Raw genomic sequence first — 11,722 nt, 5'->3', positions numbered from 1 at the left:
CCTGGGATAATTCATGAATAAGACTAAGGCTTGTGCTTTAATCGGAATTTTCTTGCGACAGAGGATGTTTTTGTACCATCAGGCTTCTTAATGTCATTCTTAATTTGTGCAATCTGAGAAAATCCTCTGTAGCCATAATAAACTCGTGACAAGTAGACATTTTTGGGTCACAAGGTAGAAAGGTTGGGAGCCACTGATTTGTAGGAATGTGTTGAGTCTAAGAGCTTCATTCGAAAAATAAAATGGAGGTAAAACTTTTTCTCTCTGATATGCAGTTATGGTTAAGTTCTACAGAAAGTCTCAGGCGGTAACTCGGTCATTGTTGCAAGTTTAATTCCAAGCTGACATTACATTTCATGAGCAGTCGATTAAAATACATCCAGTATGAAAACATTCTTTAGGCATTCATTCAGTGTGCATCAAATCGCTACAGATCTACTACATACAGTACTTCAAGTCATTCTCTTTTTCTCTTTGCTTTAAGGTCGTGGGGCTGAACCCAGCGCCCACTTTAAAGGTATTCTCTGTATAGGAACAGGTATTGAACGTTGTGACATGGATGATAAACAAGCTATGAAGTTGCTACTACAGTGCAAAGAGCTGCACGCTGATCTCGTGGTCCGTCGTACGTTTCATGCAGATTGTCTGCGGCCGGGTAGATCAGAAAGCCAATAAGAGTCTGATCGTTTCTCTCTAGTGGTGGATGGATGAGATGGATGCAGACCTCGGATGGGATCCGGTTTGCCCTTGGAATGCTTTTATTGGCCTGTAACCTCACTGATGAGGAGTGCTGGAGACGGCGCTGTGGTCAGAATGAAACTGGAGCTTGGCTTCTCTAAGTGATGTTCTCCAAGATGTAGAAGATGAGCTCCATCACTATGGACTCGTCGCCCCTCTTGCGCCCCCTGCTGTGGATGACGGGGATCAGCACGCTGTCCAGGGCGTTGAGGTACTGAGCTGGGAGCGGCTGCCCGTTGCTGCCGGCCACAAATCCCACCTGGAATTCCAAAATGAACCGCTAATGAGTGTAACTGCAGTTGCACACTTTAAGAATATAAACTTTACTGCTTGTCATTATTCCACCAACATCTGAAACTTTTAAGAATCCCTGGAGAAAACTATTAACTGAAATCCACGCTAACGAATTTCCTAAAGTTTTAACGGATTAGCTTTTATGCTAACATTATTCCTTAGCATAAAAACCTCACATTTTACTGCTCAGTAAAAAGAACTTAATTATTAATGGAAAAGAATGATCGATAAAGGAGCAGAGAGCAGCAACTACACAAGCAGTGAAGTTGAGAAAAAGACTTTAAATTTTAAAGGCTTGCAGTTAAACTGCAGTAGGGTGAAAGGTTGTATTGTCATTTTATGCCCTCAATGCACACAATTTCTACCTCTAGTTTTCATAGAGTCTATATAATAATCAGACATAAAACTGCAGAAATTACACACTGCTTTTAAATAATCTGCACAGAATGCTATGAAAACTGTCCAGCTGGAGATTACTTTAGGGAAATAAACTATATTTTGTTCCTTTACACAACATAGTTTAAAGTGATTAACTTTAGCTCTGTTTTGCTTTTTGTATATGTCTATCTACTACATTTTTCATGCTGTTCTCCCAAAAATTACACATTTCTGTCGCATTAAAACTATTTTGCAGGGAGAACAGATAAAAGAAAAAGCCAGAGCTCAACAAATGCATGAAATCTGAAGGATTCCAGCTTGATGTATTGGTAGAAATGTTTTGCGTCAACACATCTCACTGACTTTAAATTCTGTTGATCTTTTCTGACCTCTTGAGAGTCGAATGTGACACGCAGCCCCAGTTTGGCCATCCCGTCCTCTTTCAGCAGCTTCAGGTGAGGACACAGCGCCAAGCAGAACGCCCGGGCGATGCGCTCCGTCAGCCGGTTGTGTTCAGCAGAGTCAGTCACTGCTCCTTTGGGATGATCGGCCCTCTGCAGGAAGAACACCTGCAGCAGACAGAGAAATTTAGCTGCTTCAGATGGACTTAGAAAGAAAAATGCTGAGCAGATCAGGGCATGTACCACAACCTCACAAGCTGACTTTTTTTTTTTATCCTTTCTTTTTGTTAATGTGAGCTTGAAGATGGAACTTTTCTTGAGTGTTTTTCATATTTCAACTACTCTAGATGATAAATTATTCACTGTACTTGTACAATATTGCAGATTCTGAATCATTAGCATGATGAGAAATAACAGTGAAAAGTTCAGGCTTTAATCTTGAATAGTTCTGGAGATTTTACTGTTAAAACCTCAAATTTCAGTGTGGAAAAAAGTGGGTTGACAGGTAATTTCTCCAAAAGAAAATTATTCCAAAGAATGTAATACATCAAGCTACAGTCTTGCAAATATCTTTCTAAATATCCATATTTCTGCTGTAAAACTTTTAAGTGAATCAGAGATGGTCGAGGAGAAATTGTTCTAAAACTTTGGCCCCTTTTCTTTATCTATATTCAGGCAACAAACATAATCTACATAATCCAGCTATCCAGCATGTGTAATAGTGATAGATGTTTATTTAAAACACTGATGAGAATAATTCAAATTTTAGCAGATTATTGTACGTACTTCTGTCCAGCGGATGATCTTCCCATTTTCTTTGTACTCTGATTTCTGGAACATCTTGGTACTGATGATAGACTCCATAGACTTCCCATCGATGGGACTTATGACACTAAAAATACACAAAAAAAATGTATTTAAAGCCTGTACTTTTGAGAGCTGACAGTAATTCTGCTCACCTCTTAACCCGTAGATGCTCGACTGATTGGACCCTTCACTCTTACATAAGTGGGTCAAAAATGACCTGTATAAGAGTCAATGAGTTTTTGTCATTTTGGTTGAGAACAATACTTTGGATTATTTTTTGTATTGTATTTTAGTTGATATAAGAATGCTTTCATGTATGGAACATGTTCAGTTTTCACTTTATAACAGATTTTGAGCATTTCCATAATTGAAAAAGAGGAATATCACACAGAACAGCAGTAGAAGAATGTCGAGATCCATTTTGCTGACATTTTTCTGCTCTTTTTCTCCAGCTGTTGCTGCTCTCTGTCCTTCCAAGCTTGTGCACTGCATCACCTCTAGTGTGACATTATCAGTGATAGAGAGCTTGAGGTAGTACTACAAATATCATAATTTCTTTAAAAGTATTAGAGGCAACTTCAAATTTTTAATAGAATTAAACCAAACACATGATTTTGGAGAAATAGCTGGAATATTAAATGATTTCATTTCAAAGATATTGCAAGGAAACAACCTCACTCAATCATTTTTGAGCCACTTATGCATCTAAGGGTTAAACATTCAGTTATTTTTGTTTTCCCATTTATTTTTGTTTTCGAACCATCGTCTACTAACAATAGGACATTTGCATTTTCAGGATCTGTCCTTTGAATGTTGCATTGTTCTAAAACACCAAAGGGCCCTGGACTTCAAACACACTCACCCTTTATTCACAGTGCACTTCTCCTCCACCCACTGCACGCAAACAAGCTCCTGGCTCTCTGATTGGTCGAGCCGTCCGCAGGTGACGGTGTAGTCTTTCATCTCCCGTAGCGACCGGCGGAGCTCCGCCATGGTTTCCACGGTGATCTGCACCATGAGGCCGTCTGCGGAGAGGGGACAGCGATACAGGAGGAACACACAAACAGACACACACACACTCACTCCCACATGCACCGACACGCCTAGACAAACAGGCTGTTAAAATGTACACAGACACACACATACAAAGATCAACACGTTCTGAATGAACCGGTTGTGATGCTCTACTTAGATAAATGTAAACAGTGAGTCTTCCCGTGAGCAGGAAGCTGACAGTGAAGGTGGACCTGGCGTCTCCTCTGAGCGGATCTCTACCTTCTACGATGCTGGACTTGGCCAGGTATCCTGCAGAGGCCTTCAGTGCACTACTGAATATAAAAAAGCAGGATCCGGTCACTGTGATGAAGAGAAAAAAATACAGAAAGTTGTGGTGTCAGCTTTGACAGAATCAGTCTTAACAGTGACAAGGCAAACACTAACACCTAGTGCCATCTAGTGTTATGTAACTGAAAGTGGCTCTTTGATTCTCTTTAATGTTTCCTGATAGTCAGCTGTCAAATAAAATATGTTTTGCTCAGCGTCATGTTTACCCTGCTCCTCCTACTGCATGAATTAAATTCACTTCAGGTTTAAATCAAGTAAAACATTAAAATCTGTCATTCCCTCGTGTACGATGGTTCAAAATGTAAACATCCTGACATCTTGGGCATTATTCTTATGCAGTTTAATGAACCACATTATGCCATGATTAATAGGTTTGGGCACATTCAGACACGGAAGAAAATTCGGTGGGTTTACAGGGCATTTGGCTGCACTTCATCTATGGCATCTATTTAAAATCTAGCTACTGAAAAGGCATACAATTAAAAACATTGCTAAATATTATGTCTACTATATATATAATTTATATTTCTTTACTTACATATTACACATGTTTTATTTATATTGCATTATATATATATATATATATATATATATATATATATATATATATATATAATTTTATATAAAATACATACAATTTTTGTATGACTTGTTTGGCAATTTGAATATTCTGCAATATTATTTATTACCAAATATTTAAAATATCTAGTAACATATTTAACTTAATTTAATTCTGCTTTTTTAACCCATTTTTTTTGCTTTACTATGCTTTATTTTATTTTAAAGGCTTTTAAAATGCAAATGTTTGGCTGCAAATTAATATTACATAATATGTACATTTGTATCAAAGTTAAATAAAAGCTCAAAATGTACATCTTGCCAGTCAGTCATGAAAGCGACAATCACATGACCTCAGTTTGTGCTATGTGGATGTCCTGTGCAGTGTCCTGACGTCACCTTTGCGTGGCTGATTGTGGATGCTGATGGCTTGTGTCTGATACTGGCCGTCGTCTGCCTGCACACAGATGAGGTGGGAGTCTGCAGTCTCATTGAAACACGCCCCGATGGCCAGCACATGCTCATTGGACTTATTCAGAGCCTTCATTAGCTAAAGTGAGACACACGGGTAGAGTAAGAGGGATGATGCCTGATTAAAAACACATGCAGTATTAACTGTGTGAGACTTGCCTCGTTATACCCGGTGGTCGGTATCTTTATGAGCGTCCTCTGAGCTTCTAGATCCACAGTGAGCCCCGGCACCATTGGAAGGCTGTAACGGTAATTCCTAAAATCCTAAAAAAAAAAAAGCATCAACATCCAGATGACAAGTCTGGTAAAAGTTACTCCAAACGTCTACTGATGATTGGAAATTTGGTGTCTTAATGCCACCAAAGATGAGGCTCTCACCACTAGTAGTCTCATGATGGTGTGACCAATTTCCCCAAACAAAGGCTTCCTGAAACGCACGCTGTACAGGGGACACGGGTAGACTGGAAAACAGATGTATAGTGGGGTAACTGATGAGCAAATCTGTGGCATTATGGCTGCAATATTTCATCACTTTATCTGCCTTACATCGGTACTCAGCCCCGAGCCGCAGCATGAGGCGCAGGGGGAAAGCTTTGGCCCAGGCCACCTCCGCTCTGTGCACCAGCAGGCCAAAGAGGTAGGGCTGGTTGGGCAGAGGTAGACCTTGAAGCGACTGCAGAGTGGAGCGAACGTACAGGAAGCCTGCATGCTCCTCGCTGCCTAAGAATCTGCTGCCAAACAGGGACAGCGACAAGTGTTTCACAACCTTCCCTGCAGACACACAGACCAGAAGGACAGATGTGTAAAGATAAGAGTGAAAAAGAAAAAAACGTTCGGAGAGAGATAACGGTCGGTGCACGGAGACGGGAGTTGTTTAATCTGTGCCTCATGCAGAGGTTTCTTTAAGTGTGTGGCTCTGACCTGTCAGTGTGTCCCTGTACAGCTGGATGAAGTGGCTGAAGATGTCTTTGGGGAAGCTTTTCTCTTCGGGGAGGCACTGCAGCAGCACCACCACCTCCACCTGCCCCACGGCGTGCATCCCCTTTGTTGTCACGCACCAGCACTTCCTGTTCACATCTAAAACACAGTGAAGGATACCACTTTGTTGATCTGCAAGGAAAGGACAATTTGCTGGAAGAATTCTCCAAAAAGAGATGAGGTATGTGAAAATATCTCACGTATAATATACAAAAGTGATGTTTTCTGTTTAAATGAACTAATTTTAAGACCTAATATTCATTTTAGTTACGTATAACCTGCTCTCTGCACATCTTATCGTTGTATTTATCAAGAGAAAGAAAGAAGACTCATACAGTTGACCAGCTTGACCATAGCAAGCAGGTTGGCATTGAGGACAAACACCAGAGGTTTGGGTCTGCCGCTCTCCAGCTCCTGAATAAGCAGCATCTCAGACGGCTGCTCCTCCACAGTGTAATCTGAGGAGGGAAAAATATACATAAATAAAGTCACAGAGCCTTCAGATTAATCCACAACTGCTGAAATGAGCCAAACGCTTTTAAACTCTTTCCTAATCTGCTGCTTCACAAAAAAAAGTCTAGCTTCATTAAAGATTCATATTTGAAAATGAATTCATAGCCGCGCGAAGATGAATAACTATTGTCTAAGTGAGGCATTAAATAAGAGGCGAAGACAGGCGGCTTTTATTAATGCTGTTATTCTTACACGCCCCTGTTTAACCAGGCAAGACGAGAGCCGCGTTATTACTTAGAGTAACAGCATTAGTCAGTAGTAAGTCAGAAGATTCAACACGTATTTATGGTGCATTCACATCTGGGGGCTGCCTGGTTTTAATTTAGTGATACAGTCACAAAAATGAGCAAAGCACAGGATCATGTGCATGAGGAGGAGCAGCTGCACGAAGCCGAATGTAGTATTTGAACAAGAATTTAGCAGAATAGTTACAGAGTGGAAGTCTGGGTGGAATTTCTGTAGGAATCTGATCCATAGCTGCTGCTGTCACTTCATTTCTTTTGCACCAAAACCACCCTGTCCTGTGTGATTAAGCACAAAAACTCATTTCCTTACAAATCTCCTTCTATATCTGCACCATGCGCAGTGTACAAGGTGATGAAATACCCCAAAAAACTGCCAAACTACATGTCAAGCTCAGGATAATAGTTGCATCTGCACTACTGTGAATAACAATCAGTCACCTTTTGTTTGACTCTCACTTTCAAGCTGCAAATTGGAGTTCACCTTACCTCCTTTGACTCCTGTGGAGGTGAGGATGGGTGGGAGGCCGTCCAGGGGGATGAGGTTGGCAGAGCTGCTCACTAAAGCTGTGGTTCCCCAGCCGTAAGGACCACAGGCCTCCTGGACGAAGATAAGATAAGATAAGATAAGATAAGACAAGATAAGATAAGATAAGATAAGATAAGATAAGATAAGATAAGATAAGATAAGATAAGATAAGACTTTTTAAATACCAAAGGAAATTTTAGTGCCAGCTATTGCTCATAAAAAATGTAGTGTCTAAAAAGTACAAAAGCAATAACATTTAAGTACGCCATATTACTGACAGCTAAAATAAGGCCAGAGAAGAAGAATAAAAAATAATGCTGGCAGTTATATTGAGGTAATAAGTGACATTGCATATTATAATGGCAAAATTCCACTTATGAGATGAAAATGAAAAATTGCACCTGAGGAACGACATATTGCACATGAAAATGAAATGCTACACATGATATGGAAACCGATATTGCACCAACGATAAATAGATAGATAGATAGATAGATAGATAGATAGATAGATAGATAGATAGATAGATAGATAGATAGATAGTTAGTTGAAGAAATAGAAATAAGATTAAAAATACTGGTATTTACAAAAACTGTGTAAAAATTGTTGATATTTGAAAAAAAACTCCCACAATATTAGACGAGTACAAAAAGCACAAGGTGAAAACAGAACTAACAATAAGCACAATTTTGCAAAAGATGTTGATAGTATTGCTTAGATAAAAGTGTTTTAGCTGTCATTCTGGCAGAAAAGTGAAGAGTTATCCAGTTTGACTCCAGCTCCACTCCCAGCACATATCAGACTCATAGGTTTTTATATTTTTATTAAATCTATATCACAGCAGTAAGGATGTCTGATATTGACTTTTTGCCAACAACCGATATGCCGATATTGTCCAACTCCCAATTTCTGATTCCAATATCTATTGATCCCAATGTATGTGAGCTATTTAACTACTTTTTGGTAACATCACAAATCTCCTGTTGTGGAATTAACACGTCATGCCTAATTTTACTGACGCCCCATAGGATGCATTCTCAAATGAAGCAAGGGTTTCAAATGTAAACATTGTCTGTGCAAAATAAGAAAATTACTTCCAATTAAGTTATGGAAAAAATTCCATATTTATGTCATTTTTTCTTTTATTGTTTCAAACAACAGCTCACACTCTGCCTCTCTCTATGAGTCCGGTAAATGGAGGTGAAATCCAGGCATTATTTTTATCTTTGTTCATAATAGGCAAAAAAACCCGATAACAATATTGACCGATATTGCATTTTTAAGCCAATACTGGTCCAGTAGTATTGGTGGGTCGATATCATCGGACATCCCTACACAGTGTCTTTGGGTGAACCTACACTGATGGACGTCCCGTGTGGCCTGGAGGTTCTCCTGAGCTGTGGTGAACCCACAGGACTTCTACCCGGTCCTCCCAGCGCCCGCCTCATCAGCGGGGAGAACGTCGGCCCCCTCACCGGCGTGGTCGGAGCAGACTCTGACTGCTTATTGGCCAGGATTTCATCCGCAAACCACACCCTCCTCTTCCCCCTCGGAGGCGTCCCTGAAAGAGAACAGGTGAGATTTAGTCATGCATAAGTGTCTTTTTTCTTTTCTTTTTAAAGAACTGTGACTTTGAACAGCAGCAACAGTGAAAAGTGTGTGCTCACTTTTGATGAGGGTTGAATGACAGGAAACACAAACCCGTCCCTCCTTGCCATCCAGATGTGTAAGTCTGAACTTCAGATTGGAGCAAAGTGAACAAAAAACCTGACGACACACACATGCACATGCACACACCACAGAAGGACACACACAAGTTAAAGTTCACCTCAAAATTGCTTACGCTGACTACAAACTTCTACATTTTTACTCACCTTCCCACATGCGCGGCAGTGGTGCCTCCTCTTGGTGAACGTGAACTTGACCCCACACTTCATGCAGACCTGAGCTTCAGCATCAGGGACCCACACCGGAGCGACATCCCCCAGGATGGAGCCTCGTTCCTTGGACAGGATGCCGACAGGGCTGCTCTCATTATCAGGATCCACAGGAGAAGCTGCACACTCGGCCATCGCTCCTCCTCCACTGGCTGCCTGGGCCTTGCTGGTTTCATCTCCTCCTTTAGGTCTGGTCGTCTTCGTCTGGCTCTGCAGCTCCTTTCCACAGGTCTCCTCAGATGAAGGTGCTGCAGTCGCCTCCGAGCTGCAGGTTTGCTCTTGCTGCCCACTTTCCTCCACCTCCTTCTCCTCAATCACCGAGTCCTCCTTCGATGGGAGAACCTGGGGCTTCTCCTCCTCGTCCTCAGGCCAGGCTGCCTCTGCAGGGCTCAGCACCAGAGGGCTGGAGGACGCCTCCCGCTCACCCCATGTCGAGATGGCGGTCACAGTGCAGCTGCCTTCCTCCAGCTGGGAGTGTGAAGCTGTTTTGGTGGGATACTCATACGGTTTCTGCTCACATGTGCTTCTGATTGTTGCATCCGAGGCGGCTTTGGAAGGAGATTCTGCTCTGATTTGTCCTGGTTTCGACACATCCCCGTCTTTGAGCACCAGGAGGCAGGGCCTGTTGAGCCAGTGGTGCTTGGTGTCCTGCAGAGACGGATTGTCTCCTTCATCTGTTTCGAGGAGGAGCATAATGATATCATCAGTGTCTCTGTTTCTGTCAAAGCGTGCACACACTTACACAGGCGTGATGCATGCATGCTCATGGATAAAGACTCATTAGCTGGAATAGCTGTGTTCACATGAGCTAAGTGGCCATTAAGTACAATGTGATAATTCATCTGCGCACTTCTAACAGCACCTCACAGCCTTCAGTCATCACTGAACGCCCTTGAGGGGTGTGTCTGAGCAGATCACATCACAGAAAGTGCAGTTTTGTTTTGTTTTGTTTTTTTTAAAAGGTGCTTTGTTTTGAACAAGTATTGATGCTCAGCCAGTGGCGGCTGTGGATAAGATTGATGATACCACACAGCTAATGGTTCCCCAGAGAAGAAAAAGTTCAATAGTGGTTCTGTGTTTAATTGGCTCTGTGTAGCATTTCACATTAAAGGCTTGAATGTTGCAGGTGTTCTGATCCAAACCATTGCTGGAAGGCACACAAAAATGCAGTGATAAGTGTGATAAAAGATAGCAAAACAGTTCATTTCAATCTAGATCAGTGTTATGACTGCATGTGTGCCACTACATGTTCAACCGAGCCCACTATGTGTGTTTAAATGCACACAATTAAGCCATTTGAAATGACTCCATGCATGATTTCCACATGATGTTCTGCACTGAGAGCAAATGTCCCCTGTAATTGCAGCCAATTACTGCTTCAGTGTCCTTCCCAGTGAATTAGCAGCAGGCAATGCAAAAGGGTGTTAATGCGTGCAGAGTTGATGTTCCATTGAGCTCCTGCCAGTGATTCATGAATAGTTATAACTCCTGCAAGAGGACTCATCAATTCCTGCTCAGATGTGTGTGTGTGGTTTGGGTACATGAGAGGATATTTGATGAGAAGGATGGTGCGTAAAATGTGGTAAAATTCATTTTCCTGATTAAACTGCATTGCAGGTGATTTCATCCCCCCCACCAGAGAAATAAATAAAGGCGGGTGGCGTCGTTAATGCAGCGGGGGCTACAGAGGCGAGATTTCCCCCCTCGAAGCAGCTTAGCAGCGGGTGGCGGGGCTGCACCGATCCGCTTCACTGAGCGCTTCGCTTCCCGGGACAGTGACGCAGTCCGGCACACGTGCAAATGTTTAATCCCCTCGCAGGCAACCGAGGCCAGCGGCAATGCGACACTCAGCCCGCATCCTCCGTTACATCAGCTCGGACAGGACTCTTCACCGAGCTCATGTTTTTCCACCGGAGGCTCCTCGGGGCTCTCCGGACAGCGCGTCAATGTGCGCAACACACACACGCACGCACACACACACATTCGAGATGATGCGGTCTATGCGCGCAACCAAATGCTGGATCAGCGTTTTTCTGTGACAAACAGACGCGCAGCATCATCATCACCCTCTGGTAACGCGCAGACAGCAGATGAGGAGAAAAAAATCATCCCCACCCCGGCTGAGATCAACGCAGTTTCTTACCCTCAGTTATTGCTCCCAGAAGGCTTTCGTTCTCGTCATCCCGCGCAGAGAAAAACTTCAGCATTTTATCCGGTTACATCCGAGGAGAAGACGGATCCAAGCAGCGGTGCCTTTGCTCGCAAGCGGAGGATGGGATGATTTCGCCTCCCTTCTCTTCTCTTCTCCCCCCTCACACTCTCTCTTTTCTCTTTTCTGTGTGATCTCCCCTCCTCCCCCGTGTCTCTCTCTCTGCAGCTCTTTGAAGAAACTCAGGAGGTGTGCAGAAACGTCCCTCCCCAGTTCGCCTCCCGTCTCCAGAAGCCCCGCAGGACGGCGCGCAAGCCAAGACGAGGCAGCTATGACGCCAGATATGAAAACCCAACCATCTGCACAAGCTGTCATGAAGTGTT

The 11,722-nt window shown here is 42.6% G+C and overlaps 1 protein-coding gene across 3 annotated transcripts; it reads right to left on the bottom strand.

Moving 5' to 3' along the window:
- Positions 1–316: 316 nt before the first annotated feature.
- Positions 317–11,671, bottom strand: zfyve9b (zinc finger, FYVE domain containing 9b). Of its 3 annotated transcripts, XM_022210114.2 has the most exons (16): positions 11,334–11,667; positions 9,128–9,864; positions 8,921–9,020; positions 8,612–8,814; positions 7,214–7,325; positions 6,305–6,427; positions 5,913–6,068; positions 5,538–5,762; positions 5,370–5,452; positions 5,151–5,255; positions 4,920–5,070; positions 3,894–3,974; positions 3,481–3,643; positions 2,598–2,703; positions 1,800–1,979; positions 317–997 (listed from the first exon to the last, which is right to left on the bottom strand). In XM_022210114.2, exons 1-16 carry the CDS (start codon positions 11,395–11,397, stop codon positions 836–838), a joined length of 2,751 nt encoding a protein of 916 aa, XP_022065806.2. In that variant the 5' UTR covers positions 11,398–11,667; the 3' UTR covers positions 317–835. The 3 variants fall into 3 exon arrangements, 2 of the variants coding, with proteins under 2 accessions (XP_022065806.2, XP_051802656.1); XR_007941254.1 differs by lacking the exon at positions 317–997 and having other exon boundaries at positions 1,960–1,979; positions 3,481–3,734; positions 11,334–11,671; XM_051946696.1 differs by lacking the exons at positions 8,921–9,020; positions 11,334–11,667 and having other exon boundaries at positions 9,128–9,247.
- Between the last annotated feature and the right edge of the window lie 51 nt (positions 11,672–11,722).

The sequence above is a fragment of the Acanthochromis polyacanthus genome, chromosome 4 (assembly GCF_021347895.1).
Source record: "Acanthochromis polyacanthus isolate Apoly-LR-REF ecotype Palm Island chromosome 4, KAUST_Apoly_ChrSc, whole genome shotgun sequence".
Lineage (NCBI taxonomy): Eukaryota > Metazoa > Chordata > Actinopteri > Pomacentridae > Acanthochromis > Acanthochromis polyacanthus.
This window is presented reverse-complemented; position numbering and strand designations above follow the sequence as displayed.